This window comes from Telopea speciosissima, chromosome 7 (genome assembly GCF_018873765.1).
Source record: "Telopea speciosissima isolate NSW1024214 ecotype Mountain lineage chromosome 7, Tspe_v1, whole genome shotgun sequence".
Taxonomy (NCBI): domain Eukaryota; kingdom Viridiplantae; phylum Streptophyta; class Magnoliopsida; order Proteales; family Proteaceae; genus Telopea; species Telopea speciosissima.
Window position 1 is genome coordinate 10346720 of NC_057922.1, and position 19549 is coordinate 10366268.

Here is a 19549-nt window from a genome sequence, read left to right on the forward strand (position 1 = left end):
CAGTCTCTATATCATCAGGAACATAGACATCATCACTGTCATCATCATCATCATCACGATGGCTTGATTGGCCTCCCGCTGTACACCTCACTGCTTCCTCAAGAACTACTTTTGCCTTCTCCCTCTGAGCCTTCCTCTTACTCTCTCCCTTCATGTAATCAATGACAGCCCTAGATACCTCCACAGGGACCATATGACATGCGACCACTTCAGGAGAATTCCCAGCTAGATGTTGTTTGAGTCTAGTGGCACCACCTCCCAAAAACTGCATGTGACAATAGTTGCATTGGGATTTTCTTTTATCCCCATCAATTGGAGTGCCATGCAACCATGCAATGTCACCCCTAGTGCGGCTAGGTGTGCTCCCCTCCCCCTGGGTCTGGGCCGGCTGCCTCTGCCCCTCTTGCCTCTGGCTCTGTCGTTTACCATGGTTCGTCATAATCAGACTAGTTTACTGTTGCATGAATAAAAGACAATTCATTAATCACTGAAGCACATCAATTCTTTTAGTTTAAAATTTTAAATGTTTAAGAATTAAGATTTAAGAGCACTAACACAAGTATATAAGTATATAACTATTTAGTATTTTTCCCCTAACCCTCATATTTTTCTCATATTTAAAAACAATTTTTAAAAATATTTTTCAAATAAATATTGGCCTAGCACAACAAAATCAAAAAGATATGTAAATGGGCAGCAAATAAGAAGTATGTACAATTTACTTTTATATTTTTCAGTAATTTTAAAACAAAAACCTCATATTATTTCTTATTTTTTGCTATTTTTTTGAATTTTTAAAATATTTTTTATAATTTTCGAAAATTAAAATAATTAATTATTGGCAGAAAAATATTTTTGACACCATGAGGCCATAGATCGGCCAATGGTGTCTAACATATATTTAATTCATCACCATACAATATACATAATCCCTATTATTTTTTGATTTTTGTAGTAAATAAATCCAATTTTTGAAGTAGAAAAATAAATAAATAATATATATACTAAAAAAAAATTTCGACACCGTGAAGTCGTAGATCGGCTTCCGATGTCTAACATATATTTATTTCATCACAAACAAACATGTTGATCAAGCATTTCCCTAAAAAAAATCAATTTTCAGAATATCGTTTTACCTGAAATAGTGGAAAGGCTTCATAGATGTGCTAAGAAGTTTGTTCTCCAAGTGATTCCGGCATAGATGCGGCAAGGATTCAAGTGGGAAGTGGAAGATTGAAGAAGAAATAAGCAAAAACCTTCAAAAACCAAGCAAAAGAGGAAAAATGCTCTGTTTCTCAGTCTCGGTCGAAATTTCGACCGAGACTATCGAAACATGGTATTTTATATAAAGCATTTTCTCGAGATTTTCGAAATCTCACGAGATTTTGAAAAAATCTCGAAATATCTCGAAATCTCGAGAATTTCGATCGAAATTTAGTATTTTTTTTATTCGAGGGGTCATTTCGTTTCGAGGGGGTCGAAATTCTCGAAATCTCGATCGAGATTTTGAACTATGCCATTGGCAGGAAGCTCTATCAAATGGAAAGTGGAAGGCAGCAATGATGGAAGAAATGGAAGCCTTGAAGAAAAATAACACGTGGGAGCTTGTGGTTCTTCCCCCTGGAAAGAGAACAGTTGGATGTAAGTGGGTGTTTGTAGTGAAATAGAAGATGGATGGCACCGTGGATAGGTATAAGGCACGACTAGTGGCCAAGGGGTTTACTCAGACATACGGCATTGATTATCAGGAAACCTTTGCACCTGTTGCAAAGCTGAATACTGTTCGTGTGTTGTTATCTTTTGCAGTCAACCTTGGATGGGATTTACAACAGCTGGATGTAAAAAATGCTTTCCTGAATGGGGAATTGGATGAGGAGGTGTACATGGATATTCCACCGGGTTTTTCTTGTGAAAAAAACCAAGGTAAAGTGTGCATATTGAAGCGTGCACTATATGGGCTGAAGCAATCACCTCGAGCATGGTTTGGCCGGTTCCACAAGGCGATGATTTCTGTGGGCTATAAGCAGAGTAATGCTGATCACACACTCTTTCTAAAGCGGGTTGGTGAAAAACTCACTGTTCTTATAGTCTACGTGGATGACATAGTGGTTACTGGCAATGATGGTGATGAGATCAGACGGTTGAAGACCTTCCTTGGACAAGAATTTGAGATTAAAGATCTAGGGAAACTACGATACTTTCTCGGGATTGAGGTTGCCAGATCTTATAAGGGCATCTTTCTCTCCCAAAGAAAGTATATCCTAGACTTATTGGCTGAAACTGGGTTGTTAGGCTGTCACCCTTCAGATACTCCTATGGATCCTACTATTCGTCTCGAAGAAAAAGAAGGTGAGCCTGTTGATAAAGGCCGGTATCAAAGGCTTGTAGGGAAGCTGATTTATCTCGCACATACTCGTCCTGACATTGCTGTCGTTGTGAGTACTGTGAGTCAGTTTATGCATGATCCCTACTCTTTTCATATGGGGGCTGTTCTTCGTATTCTGCACTATCTGAAGTCAGCTCCTAGAAAAGGAATTCTTCTATCTGCACATGGTCACCTACGGATTGAGGCATACACTGATGCCAATTGGGCTGGTTCTGCGGATCGTAAGCCTATCTCTGGGTATTGCTCCTTTGTAGGTGGAAATCTTGTCACTTGGCGTAGCAAAAAGCAAAATGTAGTTGCTCGTTCTAGTGCTGAAGCTGAGTTTCGAGCTATGGCACAAGGTATTTGTGAGTTACTCTGGCTTAAAGGTCTGCTACAAGATCTTGGTGTTCCTATTCGTCTTCCTATGATGTTGTACTGTGACAACAAGGCTGCAATCAGCATAGCACACAACCTAGTACAGCATGATGGTACCAAGCATGTTGAGGTGGATAGGCATTTCATCAAAGAGAAAATAGAAGATGGGCTGATTTGTATTCCCTTTGTGACATCTGCTGATCAACTTGCTGATATCTTCACCAAGGGATTATCTGGAAAATTGTTTCATCCTAATCTAGTCAAGTTGGACATGATCGACATCTTTGCTCCAACTTGAGGGGGAGTGTTGAAATAGGCTACTTATCACTTATCCGATTGGGGTAAGCAGTCCTAATTCTATTAGGACTGTCCCCTACCCGACTGGGGAAGTACTCCTAGTCATATTAGGATTTTCCCTCTTTATTCCCTCTTTGATTTTTCTCTTTTTTTTTATTGTTTTTCTCCCTCAGCCGAGTCCTAGTTTGGTATTCCTAGTTGTACTAGGAATCCCTAATAGGATTAGGACTGACGTAGATTCCTATTTGTACCTGGATTCTTTATTATTCAGCTTAATATAAATACAGGGCCTGTGTGATCGATTATGATCACTCAAGCATTATATTTCGTGGCTTCTAACAAAAACATATGTCCCAATGAAGCTGAGAACATGTGCAGTAGATTTACAGACATAAACTATATAATTTGGGGCAGCTACAATCCATGCCCATCAACACATATCAAAAAAGAAAGTATGCATTGCCTTGTACAGTTGTATCAACAGAAAATTGCTGGATAGATTCATGCAATAGACCTCATCTGCATTCAACAAAAATGGCCCTAGGAAAAACTTGAAGACAAATGAAAATGGCCTAAACTACAGTAGATTCAAAGTGGATGGAGATTCAATAATTAATAGTGGAAACAAAATGAATTATGAATCAAGGTCATTAGAATCTGATTAATGATAAAAACAGAGCAGCACTTAAAAATTAATGATCTCAATGGGGTTCCACCTCATCAAGAGAGATTTGTGCTTCCCCCACTCCCAACCCACCCCCACAACCCCCCAATGAAAGAAAAGTGGCACAAATATATTCTTAGAATGTGGAAGCACCTAAAGAGAGAAACAAGTGAAGTAACATGCAAATTCATTTTGATCTCAGTGGTCAGAATACATTCTCTTCAAATTGTAAACTATATTAAGTTTCTTAGAAATAAAACTATACAGACCAATTCAAGTGTAGCTTTAGTCCAAATTGAAAGTCCATCCAGGTCAAGGCTTCAAAACTGGTTAAAAATAAAGAATTGCAAGACTTCATTTTGAATCTGAGCAATTTCAGAATTTTCAGCTTCCAAAACTTTAATGAATTTTTCCTGGGTTTCATACAATATGTACAGCATTGACCAAATTTCAGATATTGAAACCATGTTTTGATTTCAACCAAGACAGAAGCAGATGCCTAGACAAAGATTTAAAACATGGATGCAACAATATGAGGATAACAAGAAAACAATGGTCCAAGACAGGTAACAAGTAACAAATTAATCCTTGAGATGTGCTTAGGAAATCTGGAAAATCATAAAAAGTCAAGCTAGGAAACCAAAGGAAGAACCATAGGACTTGCAGTCACTGGACATTACTAGCAAACCAATTAAGGTTGGCAACCACACTGTCGAACCTTAAGCAAAAATTAAGTTGTCCAAGGTAGTTAATATTACCTATCAGCAATTTTCCCAATTTCACCACCAAGTGCATCTACTTCGTGAACTAGCTGTGACTTTGCAGGCCCACCAACTGCTGGGTTGCAGGGCTGTTGTACATCACAAAAGCAACCATGATACAATATTTCCATGTCAATCTACTATGCAACTTTAAAGAATGGATTGACAAATAGAATAGACTTTCTAAAAGAGAAATAGATTCATGTTGCTTCTTTTTTTTTGGGGGGGGGGGCCGCAGGGGAAACACACAGGGAGAGAGAGAGAGAGAGAGATTGTAAGAGGAAATCAACAACCAATTTCACAAATAGAATATGCATAACAAGGATACTGTCTTCCAACACTCAACCATGTTGGATAAGTAACAACATCACTTATCTCTTTTATAAAAATCCCTTATAATTTTGATACTGGTGTCTGTGAAACCTAACACGATGCAGAGAAGAATGGAAATCGTAAACACAATCACACAATGTGCACAAGGATTTACGTGGTTCGCCAAGGTTGCCTACGTCCACGGTGAGATGAGATTTGTTTCACTATCAATGGAGAATAGGGTTACAGTCGCTCGTTCCTCTCGCCTCTCTCAGATTTGCAATACAGAGAAAGAACTCTCGCTACAGATTTATAGTGAAACCCTATACAGGAAATTTACCGAAATGCCCATATAGGCCTTAAAAACTGACACCAAAACCTCAACAGTGTCAAGTCAAAAACTGACAACCATTCTGAGCTACTTATTACCGACTATCTAGAAAGGCATTTTACTATTGTTATCTATCAGTAACAGGAAAGGTGAAAAAACAAGACCAGAATACAAAAGGCCAAAATGAGAGCTGAAATCAATACCAATGATGTTTGATCCCAACCCCAAAAAGCCTATGTTTTTTTTATTAGGACAAGTGCTGAGGTAACAAAAAAAAAGGGTAACGTCAGCAGTGCCACGAGCAGGTGAAGTTATAGAGGTACAGTGAAGCAAGATCGCAATATTGACCTGGTAAAATCATCCATTATTTGTTTAATGTTTATGTATACCATGCGAAATAAAAATAGTATCCTCTGATTTCCTACTTCACAATTATGAAGAATAAAGGACAGTTCTCTCTCACACAATAGGTTATGCTTTCAAACTTGTAACCATTTACTCCTTGGTCTCCCATAAGTTTCAGGACAGCAACATCTAAGAACAAACGAATTGGCATGCACTAAATAAACAGAATGAGTAATGGGTATGCCACGTTTCGTGAACAGCTATGCCCGAGAATGAATGAATTGTGATATAGCGCCGAATAAGCCACTGCCCATTGAGACTTTAAGGGAGAGGAAATAAGGGGCCCTATACCATACATCCTGCTGCCTCGGGACGACTGCACGTTACATCATAGCAGCAGTTCTAACTGAAAAAAAAAATCAATAAATCGACAAAAATAGAAGCCCATCAATTAGGCTCAAGATCTTAACCTGCCAAGCAATCCGATCAATGTTTAGTGTGAGAAGAAGAGTTTTTGCTCCTAGGCGAGCAGATGCCAGAGCAGCTTCACAGCCTGCATGTCCTCCGCCAACCACAATGACATCATATCTTTCTTCAATTGATCCATTATAACATGTCCAATCTACAAAAGATTAAGCACAAGGATCTTGAATCAATTCAATGGTTTACATTTGCCCTCAAAAACAAAAAGAAAAACACTCACCATCTTCCTTGAATTCATTATTATAAGAGAGTCTAAGAGAGAATAGGAAACGTGAAACAAAATGGTGTTGCAATAAAGATGGGGTGTAAGCATCAGGGTGAGGTGTTAGAAAAAGTCCTCAGGCACATCAAAGAGGTGTGTTAAGCTAGTAGGGTGTGAGCATCAGGAAGCATTGAAGCAAGGCATTTGTGAGCTGCTCTTCATTCATGCTTAAAATCCTGAGATGTCAGCCTATCAAGCCGTACAATTTTGGGCTTAAACTTTCTACAGAAGTTCAATGTTATTATGACAGATATTGATCCAAAACTACTACTTTACCATTTTTTCTTTTTAATCTTTCAACTTCTAGAACAAAGGAAGGGGGGGGGGGGGTGGCAAAGTATGATACTATACTAAGAAATTATCATGTTTTAACATTGTTCCTCCATTAATTAAATTTTACACTGCTAAATTACCTTGGATACAAAATAAAACAAGATGAGTAATGAGTAGTGAGACTAGCCAAAACAGATTAGAAAAACATAGAAAACCATATCTTATATACATACTACCGAGTCAGGCAAAAGATGAATATTGACAGAGATTACAGAATAAGGAGAAAGCGACTAATTTTGGTATCAAAGGGGGGGAAAAAAAAGACAAAAAAATCTCAGTTAACTTCCCAATCATATGCATTACAGACACCATTAGTAAAACATAGATAATCAATCCAAATCGAACAAATAACCAGAATCCAAGTCTGATAACCTGTACCCACAACACACAATGGTAACACAGTTGAAAATAATCAGTTTAACATCGACTCTAACAAGAAAACCCGGTTGCTAACTTTCAAATTCACTTGTTATTTCGTCCAAATTTGGATCGTTAACAATGATATTCGCATCTGAAGTAATGGGTATTTGACAAAATTGACTGAGAGACATAAATATAACTGACGCTTCAGGTACCTTGAGAGCTTGAAGCAACAACTGAGAAACCCCGAGAAAGCCTCAAACTGACTAAGCCGAAGCTCTTGCAAGGTTTTCGCCGGAAACCGAATGTTGCAGACGTCTTCAGAAGTGGAGCCAAGCGAGGGGAGACTATTGTGAACGGAGAAGATAAAAGGAAATGGCGGGAAACACGAGAGACGTGGAGAGCGAGCGATGCCATGGTGGATTAACGACGGTTTGTATTTCTTTTCGTTCCTCAAAACCCATAATCCCGTAATCCCATCTCGTGGGTGAATTTGCTGAACGCCGGGAAAGAGAGATAGACTAAAAAGGAGAGAAAGAAAGACAGGTGAAGGAAGCCGTGCTGCCCAGAGATATGTCGACCAGACGATAAGCTGTGTCCTCACATCGTCAGCCTTTGATAAAAGTGGGGTAGAGCTTTTGGATGGAGGATGGATAGGCCCATAATCAAGAACCTTTTGACATATGATCAATAGTAAAAAGACCCTTTCAAGGTTCAGAAAGCAGAGGATATATAGGGTATGCTGCACAATCCAAAATTCATTGAGATCGAATCCGACCGTTTAAATCAAGGAAAATCGATAATTATTCGATATATTGTTTATTAATTGGTTCTGTTTTATGGTATTAAGAAGTGAAATGATGACGACGATAAAGAAGAAGAAGAAGAAGAAGTTTGAACAATTGACTTCATCTTGAATAATCTTGAGTGTTAGGATTAGTTATGAGTTATGCATTCATATCCTTCGATTACATCATTTTTTTTTTTTTTGCTCAAGTTTAATGTTGGTTCTAGTCATTCTTCATGTTTTTTTTTTTTTTGAATAATTAATGATATGGTGTCATGTAGATGATGGAGATGAATACTCCTTTTATTCTACTAGCAATCATAAAACTGTTTCTCTGCGAAGCAGAATTAAAGCTGTATACATTATGACCCTCTTCGGACCCCGTAGTAATGAAAACCTAATGCACTGGGTATGCCCTTTCTTTACATGTGCATACCTAATATTGAGTTATACATTTTTATACAACCATTAAAGTTAACAAGGTTTTGTTTTGGATAGTGGCAGGTGGCATTGGCAGTCCAGCTAGCACAGCCCATGTTTGTGTAGTCCTGGGCCTAGGAATATTGGTGTAGGCCCAAGGTCCTGGGCTGGCCAGATATTTGATATATTTAGTATTATCATGTACAACATATCCTAGCCTACTATTATATTAAGGTGCAGCTGACGTTTTCGAATTGACGATTTCCTTATTCAAAGACAACGAGTCAACGAACCCGTTGATCACGTTAGTTGAAAAGGTCGACCTGTGTTGTTTCATCAGTTGCTGGGCTTTGATCCTACCATCTTGTAATCAGTCCAGGAGATCATATTTCATGAGTATGGACCAGGAGTGTCTCCTGTCAATCCCGATCAAATTCAGTTGGTTTTAATCCGTCTCCACTAATTTTAAAGACTCACACTTTATAGTAGTTAATCGGGCTCCATAGACCAAGCATAGACATGTTTATATTTGATTGATCTGATTCATAATTAGGTTTTAAATGAGCTAAAAAGATTATAAATGGGCTATAAACAAATTGATCAGGTTCTTAATGGGTTATAAACGGTCAGTCTTGATCGGGCTATTACCAAAGGCCTATTCCTAGTGAATGTTAATCGATCAGTTTGGTTTCAGGCTAGGTTTTTCTAGTGCAGTAGAACTAGAGAGTTTCTCATGTTTCTCATTTTAGCAGACTAAAACACCATTATGATGGACAATGAGGAACAAAATTATATTGAAACTTGAAATACACAATTAAGTAATACAAAAAAGGTCATTATTCAAATAGCAAACCAATAACATGTAACACAAACAAGAGAACTAAAACATAGTCAACCTAGAGACTTTGTCCAGACCAATCCATTTTTGTTTACCCAATGACATACTTCAATTAGGCCTGGGCCAAAACCCAACAGCTTAAAAGCAAGATGATTTGGATTCCAAGTTGATGTGTCATAGTGGCATACCATGATCGCATGATTCACTTTATTCCGAGCATGTATATCAACTGCATATACTTTTACTCTCTGTAAAACATGACAATAATAGACTTGAAATGGGAATGGTCGACTATGACATAAGGCTGGTGGTTCGGAGAGGTTTCCATATATAAGTTTCACAGCTCCAATTGTGACATTCTCATAAGATCCTTCCACACTCTCCGTACTCCATATGCTTACATGGTGCCCTAATTTCTCGACTACAAAATCGATGAGATCCTCAGCTGACGTAGCACAGGTGCTCTGCTGACCTCGAATGGGTCTCTCCTCGCATATTTTGAGTGTCTTCTGAATATAATCATCCACGTTTGAGTCATCCATCACACCAAAAATCTTCTTTAATTCCTCGATCTGGGCAGAGGAAAATGGAATTTTTGATGCCAGAGATCGTGGTAAGAATGATTTGTATGACATTGGGTCCCTTAGATCAGGGATAGACATGGAAGCTCCCTCTTTTACCATTGACTCTTGGAAAAATGGCAACCCACCTAGGCTGGAAACCAACAGGGCCGGTGTTTCATTTGGAACACGATCATATACCTCTTTGATAGCATTCCACTGAGCTATTGGTGGAAGGGTTGTGTCGTCCATTGTGTTCTTCATCAGTGCATTTGTAGAACAAGCAACATTAGCTTGCTTGCAGAATGAATGAAGGTGGGAAGATAATTCATTTTCTTCCATAAGTTTCATAAACATTGCTTCCTGATGGAGGCCTAAAGGAGAAGCCTTTGCAACTAACCATTGTGGAGGGTGTGGAAGATAAATATGCTCTTCCCAGTATTGTGAGAAGGCATTTTGATTAGCTTGAGAACCCTGCTATGTCATCGAGAAAAAAAAAACCACAAATAAGAAAGATAAAACAAGCAATAACCCCATTGAAATGAATGGATAATGGAAAAAAAAAAACCCATCATTTTTCTTACTGTAAAGTATGCTACTATTAGAAGTTCAAGCAATAGAATGGGATGCGTCATAGTGGAACTGAAATAAAGAATGGAAGTTCAGAGTGTGCCTTTGTGGGGATGGTTTGTTGAATGGAGGGGAATGTTTGAATTTATACAGAACCAAAATTTCATAGTACCAAGTAAGAGCAGAGGGGATTTTTTTTTAAATTTTTTTTCCCCGAGTCCCTTATACGGCTAAAAGTATCATTTCTTAATTTCTTCAATGAAAAAGTGAAAACTTCTCTTTTGTGAATACCGTTTTTGCAAACTTCCAACCGCCCTTTAGTCATCAAATTTAATTACCAAAAGTAATCTCAATTCTGGGTCATTCTCATAAACCCGATTTTCTTATCTGGCTAGGTCTTTGTGTAAGCTTGACGATAACCCCATAATTTGGAAGAAAATTGTTGGGGGTAAAATGTCTTGTATTTCATTGCTTAGATTTGTGAGTTGATTTTTTGTATAGGGTTTCGCTATAAATTTGTAGCAAGAATTCTTCTTCTGTAGTACAATCTGAAGTGTGAGGACGAACATTTGTAATCTTATTCTCCATTGATAGTGAAACAAATCTCATCTTATTGAAATCCTTATACACTATGTGAGTGTTTGTTTGCAATTAATTTTTATTCTTTTCTACATCATTTTAGGTTCTTGTTTTCTACAAAAACTACCCCTAAAGTTGCAGCATGACTTGTGAGGAGATCAAATTCCCTTTCGCCATGGTTCAACTCCCTCTCTGAATTGTCCACCAAGTGCTTGAAAGGCGATGCCTGATTATAACAAAATCAGTAGAGGTAGTGACTTAATTTGCATGATGGAGTACAGATTAGTTCGTTATCAAATCTCAAAGTAAAAGTGAAAGCCTTCTGATTTTGTTACGTGGTAAATCCAATGGGCACCCTGTTCGGGTTGCATGTGCAGCGTCGGACACAGTGAGGCGTGGAAAGACCGCCTCACCCCTGCCTAAACGCCTTGCCCAAGCAGGGGTGAGGCAGTCTTTTCACGCCTCACCAAGTCCAACGCTGCAAATGCAGCCCGGGCAGGGTGCTGGACAGAATCTTTTTGGTTGAACTTGACATTTAGTAGGGGAGCTTGACCAACCCTACCTGGCCACAAATTTGGGCCTCACCTGACTTCCACATGGTTGATATTTGGGTGACGGATGAAACTAATGAAGGAAACTATTCCTCTGATAAGGCAGTCAGTTGGAACAACCCTAAATTTTATAGACTTAATTCACATTTTACTCCATCAATATTACTAAGGAAGATATAACAAAAAATTATTAAATTAACTTTTAAAATTACACCCACTAATACAGTAATGTATGACATACACAATTCAAAATCGTTTGAACTTAATAAGTATTTCCCACCGAAAAAGTTAATTAGAAACAAAAACAATAAAGGCGAATAAGAAAGGAGCGTTCAAAGAAAGGGACCCAAACCTTCCCTTTTAAAAGGTTAATGGCATTCCTAACTTACCAAAAATTGGGATGTTACAAATATTCTGAAATAAAAAACACATTAATCAAAAAGTTGATATCCTGAAGTATTGATTAAGGGGATATTTTTTTGGAAGAACCTCAGCCATATGCTTCCAAGATCATAATAATCTCCAACATGGTTCGGTATAGGAACAATTCAAATTGCTGCTCAAGGAATCAATTTTTAGACTTTCAGTTCAGGATGCATGATCATGGAAGGAAAACTTTGAGAGGATGGGAAAAATCAGAATTTGATCATTGAAAAAATAGCAAGAATTGGTAAGAACAATTTAGGCAAAGAAAAGATAACACAATTGTTATCCAAGGAAATTTTGGCATTAGATAAATTAAGATATGTCTAGTGTAGCAAATGGAAAATTTTCTGTTTTAGAAGCTTTATGACAAAAGTTTTTTTAGGATTGAATGACTTCACCCGAGAGGGGGTGAATTTGATGATGACTTTTTCTTTCACATAAAGTCTCCGTGAATTGATATGAAACGTGGCACTAAGAGAAGATTCTTGAAGAGGATCCAGACTCGGTTGAAAAGACACCAGAGGGATTCAGTCTCCAGAAGCATAAATCCTTCACATCAAAATCTAGGAGCTTGATTCTATTGGCCTTTTCATAGATATTCTTCATAAAAGACGATGAAACATCTGGAAAGGAGACCATCTAAAATTCGAAATAAAATCCGAAACATTAGCCAATAAATCGACATACAAAGAAGATTGCAAACCCGAGGCTTCTTCAATGGATCTCTTAGCTTTGATATTATTGATTCCATTAATATTCCACAAGAGGATCCTCAAAACCATTCGCATCCCAAATTTTTTGTTCCATTCTAGACTTACTCGATTACCTCCTCAAGTTCATCTCTTACTAGATGTGATACTCAATCGAATCAGCAAGACTTCTTACTGAAATAACTCTTCACACGGCTCCATTCTTGTTAGAAATTATCACTGAAAAAATATTTCCATTGTTTTCCTTCTCATCTTCTTTTCTAACCCCAATACTTCAATCAAATGCTAATGCCAGCTCAAATTGTTACAATCAGCCTCAATCTCCCCAAAAAAAATTGTAATACTAAAAATATACAATTTGCCTACTTTGAGCATTCAAAACTTACTTATTTAGCCTTTCAAAAACTAGTAACTACATCTTCGAGTATATTCATTAACAAGCTTTGCAAATGATGAGGATTTGATCTCTAACAATCTGGTTGGAGAATCATATTCCTGTGCAAGGCCTGCATAAGACAAGAAAACATGTTAACCTGATTCAGCAAGCACCAAAAAAGGATGAGAAGACACATTACCGATCTCAATTGAACCCATTTGAGTGTGTTGTACTAATTACTAGTTACTAACCATTATCAAGAAGGAGGACCCTATCAATATCAAGAATTGATGTTATTCTATGTGCAATTGTGATGACAGTAGACCCTAAGAAGTGTCGACTAAGCGTTTGCTGAATTAGATAGTCAGTCGCAACGTCCATCGAAGCAGTAGCTTCATCAAGTACTAACACTTTACTCCTCTTGAGTAATACCCGCCCTAAACAAACTAGTTGTCGTTGACCCATGCTCCAATTCTCTCCATTCTCAGCCACTGTCACAATCACCATATGAAAATGGGTTAGCTATTTAGGATCTTATTTTCATTCACTTTATTCCCCTACTTATCAAAAAAAGGGTTAGGGGCTGGGAGGTTAGGTTGTGCCCTAGAATTTGGGTATATTGATCATACAATAATACACTGCATGGATAAATTAATGTTGAGCAACTTTGCTATAGAATGAATATGAGAAGAAACCAACCTGTAGAATCAAGCTTCCCTTTCTTCTTTCTAACCTCATCACCAAGTTGACATCTATCTAAAGCCTGTTTTGTGAAAAAATCATATCAATTTACCATATTTGTTGACTGTTCCAGATGACATAGAATTGATCATCAAAGATGAAATAGGGCAATGAAAGCGATGAACTTCTTAGGTCCCAAATAAGAGAATCTCTTAGTCCAAACATAGCCCAAATATGATCCAATGCATCCAATGAAAATATTTCAATGTCTCAACAGATAAGATTTCAAAATTTGAATATAAAATAAGAAGAAGATGATCATAAGAAAGGAGTTCATAGAGACATATGTCCCAATGTCCCAACTAGTCAATTCCAATGTGTTTGTTTTATGTATGAATCATCAGTAAGCAGAAGTTGTACATCCTATGTTTAACAATGATTAAATATTATTCTTCAAATGAAAAAAAAATCCAACCTCCCACATCTGTTCATCAGTGTACTCTTCAAGCGGGTCAAGATTGCTTCTTATAGTCCCCTCAAACATTGTTGGATCTTGTGGGATGATGCTAAATCTTGGCCGTAAGTCATGAAGGCCAATCTTGGAGATGTTGATACCATCTACCAAAATCTGACCTGTTGTAGGTTCAATCATACGAAAGAGAGCTTGCACGAGAGTTGATTTACCACTTCCAGTTTGCCCAACAATGCCAATCTTCATCCCTCCGGGGAAAGTGCATGTGAGACCTCGCAAAACAAGAGGAAGGTGTGGGGCATACCGAACCTACATAGATATTAAATAATCATATCATGAAGCTTAGCAGAATTCCATTATAGTACACAAAAAACCGAGTAACATTAGGCTTCAGAGGGTCTATTCCATCGAATAAGGAAATCAGAAAAGAATCAATGACTATGAGAAATCAAGATTGGGCATTACCTGCAAATTAACAATATCAATTTTCCCTTGCGATGGCCATTCATGACTTGGCATATTTTCATCTACCAGCAAAGGGGGTTCACTAGGGATGTAGGTGTATTGTAGTATTCTCTCAACGGATATGATTATATTTTCAAGAATGCAAAGATCCCATATGACCCCATGCATACTGAAACCAAGCCCATATGTGACTGCTAAACCCATAACACCTTCAATAGATAAAAGAAACAAATAAATTCAAAATAGTGCTTTTCATATGAATACACAAATATGGTTTCCCTGAAAGATGACTTTATAAGATCTCAAATTCAATTATGTACCAGAACTAAGTACTCCCTTCAACATTGACATCAAGAAAACCAAAGAGATGGCATATGTGATGGATGTCAACATATCCATGCGGAAGCATAACCACTCCATTGCGCCAGAGATATGAAATGTCGGTCGGGAATACTGATCCACTAGCTTGAGGTTTGTGTCCATAAACCTCTCTTCTTGATCGAAGCATCTGATTGTGGTTGAACCTAAACTAGATTCAGCAAAATGTTGTATAATTGGAGCTTGGCATACTCCAGCTATCCTTGAAAGTTCTCGTGCTGTAGATCTATAGTATTGCTATTAGCCAAGGTTCATAAAAAAAATAGAATTAGGTACAATGTAAAGACATTTGGAATGAAAGTATAGTTAGTGAGAAAATGATGTAGGCTTTTATTTATGAGGGAGTTTTTAACATGAGATGCCTTGGATGAAGTCTATAGGAAAATAATTCATTCTATTTTATTTACTTTAAGTATTATATTTTTAATGACTACAATTTTTTGTTTATATTAGATGTTGATGAATTATATACATTATACCTTGTCTGTTGACTATATCTCAAAATTCTTATCCCCGATTTAATAAAGAATTCACCATAAAGTGATATTTTGTTAATGAGAATTATTTATTATTTTAGCATTTGCTAATTCAAAATCATTTACCAATTTATATTTTATAAGTATTTATTAATTTATTTGATACACTTATTAACTGATTTATTATTTAGCTAGTGCAAAAATGAGAAATTATTAATTAATTTATTACCTACTAAATTTATCTTGGTTGGTAGACCAGGTAAGGGGGTCCTTGGTAAAGACACCTAATTCCACCATGTGGAAGGGTCAAATGGTAAATCTAGCTTTTAGATACTCAAAAGATGGTCCGGATAGATCACAAATTAAATTTTAGACCCAAATTCAATCATTTACCTCATATAATGCCATACACTCCCATGTATGCCCATGCACCTCCTTAGTCATCCCTTGCACACATGTCAAATCTATAGATTTTTAATGATTTGTTGCACAATGTGGCCAATTCCATTTGAGCTCAAACTTGACATGAACAGAGGAATTTAGGGTCCATCTCCATCCAATCTATCATGTGGTAGAAGTAGACACCCGACCATGGCTTTGTTATGTGGACAACCAAACCAGAAAGCCTTCTCCCTTTATTAGTTGTTAAATTATGTTTATTATTAACATATTTTTACTATAAACTCCAACCAAAGGAGCCACCAATGGATTTATAGCCATATTACATTTTTTATCCATACATATCTATAATATTTTATGTATTTCAAAAGCGCAATCATGTCATGTGCACTTTGACAACATTAGCCTTGTTTGGTCCTTTGTTCTCAAACAAATTTTGGTAAGCAAAATACTATACCTTTGCATTAATTTACATGAAAATGTATAATTGGGAAAAATATATTTGTTATGTATTAAATTCAAGAAGAACATCAAGGTTTAAATCAACACTTTCATGCCCAGTGATATATGCATCCATCAATAAATCAATTTTCATGTGAAAAAAAGAAATTTAGAGTTCAATAATCAAATGAATCTTGAACCAACTTGCATTATGACCTATTGGCCATGGGGAAAATATGGTTGAGATTGAATTGAAATTTCAAGTGGCTTTGGAAATACCTGGTACCAAATGCATGTCACAGTCATCGGAATAAAAACTATTAACATTTGCCATGCAATTTGTGACATTACTGCAGCAGTTCCTAGGAATCCTATGATTGAGATAAGAAGTTCTTCAATTTGTTGTGGAATAGAGGTATCAACTGCACTTTGATCTATGGTTACCTGTATACAAAAATAAAAGATACTAAAATTATATTAACTTTTATGGTAATTAATCTAGACCATTTGGATCTCAAGAGTAAATAATCATATTTACTAACCCGATTTAGAATCCTTCCACTTGGAGTAGAATCAAAAAATGACAATGGAGCACGAAACATGCACAAATGCATTTTGTTGAAGAGAATAGTAGATGTCTTGTATCCAGCAGTTACAATGAGCATGGACCTTATAAGTACACAAAGAGAGCTTCCAAGAAATAAAGCAACATAGACAAAGATGAGAGTGGATTCTTTGATATGAGGTCTCACATTCTCAGAAATGGGAGTACCCAATACCATCCAGTAACTACTAACTATTTGGAGAAGCTGAAAAATAATTTGTGCTAGCAATATCAATGGTACAAAAACTCCCTTATATGCATAAGTAAAATACTTCCAGTATAATGAAAGGCTAACTCCACCCTTTTGTCTTTTTTCTTCTTGGTCTAGCTGCTCTTCTGACCCAACTAGTTTTTTTGTTTTGTTGCTTTTGGGTTTCATTTCCTCATCATCTTGAATAGATTTCTCGCTACACATAACATTATCGTCTTCCTCATCAATAATTAAATTATCCAAAGTAGCTCCACATTTGACAGAATTAAGGTCTGCCAAAGCTTTCTTATGTATACCTACTAATTCCATAAAGTCAGTTCCTGAACTAAGAATTTCTTCATATTTTCCTGCTTGAGTAATTCTTCCATCTCTCATAACCTACCAAATAAGAGAAGGTAAATAATCACTCTAAAACTAGGTTGAAGGACTTGAAATCGAAAAAGAAAGATGGCATATTCTCACCAGAATAAGATCAGCAGAATGTAAAAACTCCACTTGGTGTGTAACATAAATTAATGTTTTTGAACCCAAAATTCCTAGCAAACATTCCTGTCACAAAAGTTCAACTATTCACATTTAGGTGCTCACAAAGAATGTCTGCTACTTACAAGAGAAATAGTTATGCATATTAATAGAATTTCCTTTTCAAAACCATGAGTAATATCAAACTATAGATTTGATGGAAGAAATGTCTTGTTTGTTTAGAAATCCATGATTTCATTATTCTAAAATTAATTTTTAGATCATCAATCATGATTTCCAATCAACAAATTGTGATAAAAGCAATGAGATGTATAGTTTCAAGAAAATTTCATAAAAAAAAGCTTTGGAAGTAGATGTTAAAAGAGTAGCTACCTTGAATAGATGAGTTCCTGTGTGAGCATCCAAAGCACTGAAAGGATCATCAAGTAGATAGATATCAGCATCATGGTACAAAGCACGTGCAATCTGGATTCTTTGCTTCTGCCCACCACTTAGGTTAATCCCTCTCTCCCCTATGATAGTTTGATCCCCAAAGGCACACAATTTTAGGTCATTCTTTAATGAACATGCTTCTAGGATCATCTCATATCTTTCCTTGTCCATCTCCTTACCAAACAATATATTGTCTACTATCTTACCACTTTGTATCCAAGGTGATTGCGCCACATAGGCTTTCGTCCCATTTAACTTAATGTCTCCTGATACTTTCGCCACTTCCCCCAATATGCATGAAAGTAAGCTTGATTTGCCTGATCCAACAGAACCACAAATAGCCACACCCATACCATGATACACTCGAAAATTAAGATCTTTTAATGTGAGATTAGGCGAATGAAGGTCCCAAGAGAAATTCCCCTTGACTATCTCAATTGCAACCTCAGCACCATCTTTTGGAGGCTTCTGTACTATATTCGGATGAAAATCATCGAGACAAAGGAATGAGGTTATCCTATCAAGGGAAACTTTAGTTTGAACTACCATGGATATTGTGTCTGGGAGATTATAAATGGGCCCTCGCAATATCTCAAATGTTGCCAGTGCAGATATAATCTTCCCCGACTCTAGTGGAATTCCCATGAACATACAAAACCCAAACGTAACCATTGATACAAACATGGGAGCAGACAAGTAGACAAAGGAAATCATAGCTGATGAATACAATAACTTTTTTATCCATCTTGTTTCAAAGTTTCTGAGTTCAATTATCTTAGCCAAGAACTTCATTTCCCAGCCTTGGAACTTGAGAATCCTAATATTCCTCAAAGCCTCAGATGTCACCTTCATCCGTCGATCTTTTGAATCCATCAATTCCTCTTGATATTTCTCTTGTAATTTTCCTAGTGGAATATTTGCTAACATCAAAATCATTGTGGCAACAAGAGCTACAAGTGAAGCTAGCCCAAGGCTCTTGTACAAGATCAACAATGCTAGAACAATTTGAATAGGCACCTTCCATATATTGTGCAAGTACCAACTGAAAAGGCCAATCCTTCCAACATCAACACTCATCATATTAATGTGCTCACCACTAGTGTGTCCCTGCTTTGATTGGCTTGAAATCCTGAGACCCTTTTTATAGATTATTGAGAATAATGCAGCACGGACCTTAATTCCCATCTTTCGCAGATGAAAGAACAAGAACCTTTCTAAGATGCATCTTATGAGCTTTGAAAGAAAGAAAATAAATACTAGAACATAGCCTTTATATTTTAGTTGGTAAGGGCTATTGAGATACTGAACAAAAGAATCAATAAGATATGGTCCAACATAAGAAGCCAACATACATGCAATGGAGAATATAGCCGTCCATAGAATTTCTTCCCACGTTGAGAAAATCAATGCCTTCACCAGCTTGAGCGTGCTTACCTGACTACCATTACCATTGCCATTATAATCAGATTCAAGGTTATCTCTAAAACGAGCAAAGACCACATTAGCACTATCACAACTGGCAAGTTGAGGAACATCATCAAGGTCCAATGTTTTTTTATACCCGAGTGCAAGCAAAGGGTCCATCCAAGAAAAAGTAAAAATACTGAGAAGGTTGGCATTTGCATATGGAGTTACACTCTCTCCACCAACACTTGATTTTTGTCCATTGACACCATTGTTTTGATTGGAACTAATTTTCAAAAAAGGCTCTGAAAGATTGAGATCTTCATATTCTCTCTTATTGCCAAACAACCAAGCATAACAAAAAAACAAACCAGCAATAATGGATACAACATCGG

General features: G+C 36.9%; 3 protein-coding genes across 4 annotated transcripts in view; all 3 read right to left on the minus strand.

The window, feature by feature from the left end:
* Positions 1-7432, minus strand: part of LOC122668817 (tRNA uridine 5-carboxymethylaminomethyl modification enzyme MnmG) — a 29808-nt gene extending 22376 nt beyond the window's left edge. The window contains exons 1-3 of one of the 2 annotated variants that reach the window (XM_043865353.1): positions 7107-7432; positions 5924-6075; positions 4463-4554 (exon numbers count right to left, since the gene is read on the minus strand). In XM_043865353.1, the coding sequence (XP_043721288.1) occupies positions 4463-4554; positions 5924-6075; positions 7107-7308 (446 nt within the window). In that variant the 5' untranslated portion in view covers positions 7309-7432. The remainder of the gene's footprint in view (positions 1-4462; positions 4555-5923; positions 6076-7106) is intronic. The other variant, XM_043865354.1, reaches the window with a different exon arrangement.
* A 1557-nt stretch (positions 7433-8989) lies between these two features.
* LOC122668213 (polygalacturonase-1 non-catalytic subunit beta-like) lies at positions 8990-9853 on the minus strand. Its single transcript, XM_043864805.1, has one exon. The coding sequence runs from the start codon at positions 9851-9853 to the stop codon at positions 8990-8992; it is 864 nt and encodes a 287-aa protein (XP_043720740.1).
* A 2897-nt stretch (positions 9854-12750) lies between these two features.
* On the minus strand, positions 12751-19334 carry LOC122668214 (ABC transporter C family member 3-like). Its single transcript, XM_043864806.1, has 7 exons — positions 17691-19334; positions 16300-16464; positions 14647-14941; positions 14327-14535; positions 13865-14170; positions 13408-13471; positions 12751-13199 (listed from the first exon to the last, which is right to left on the minus strand). The coding sequence occupies exons 1-7, from the start codon at positions 19332-19334 to the stop codon at positions 12955-12957; spliced, it is 2928 nt and encodes a 975-aa protein (XP_043720741.1). The 3' UTR covers positions 12751-12954.
* Positions 19335-19549: the final 215 nt, after the last annotated feature.

Coding starts and splice junctions, on each gene's coding strand:
- LOC122668213 (XM_043864805.1), bottom strand. CDS start 9,853: ATGTTTATGAAACTTATGGAAGAAAATGAATTATCTTCCCACCTTCAT.
- LOC122668214 (XM_043864806.1), bottom strand. CDS start 19,334: ATGGACCCTTTGCTTGCACTCGGGTATAAAAAAACATTGGACCTTGAT. Junction 16,465..17,690: donor CAGGAACTCATCTATTCAAG/GTAGCTACTCTT, acceptor TTTTGTATACAG/GTAACCATAGATCAAAGTGC. Junction 14,942..16,299: donor TGACATGCATTTGGTACCAG/GTATTTCCAAAG, acceptor CTTGGCTAATAG/CAATACTATAGATCTACAGC.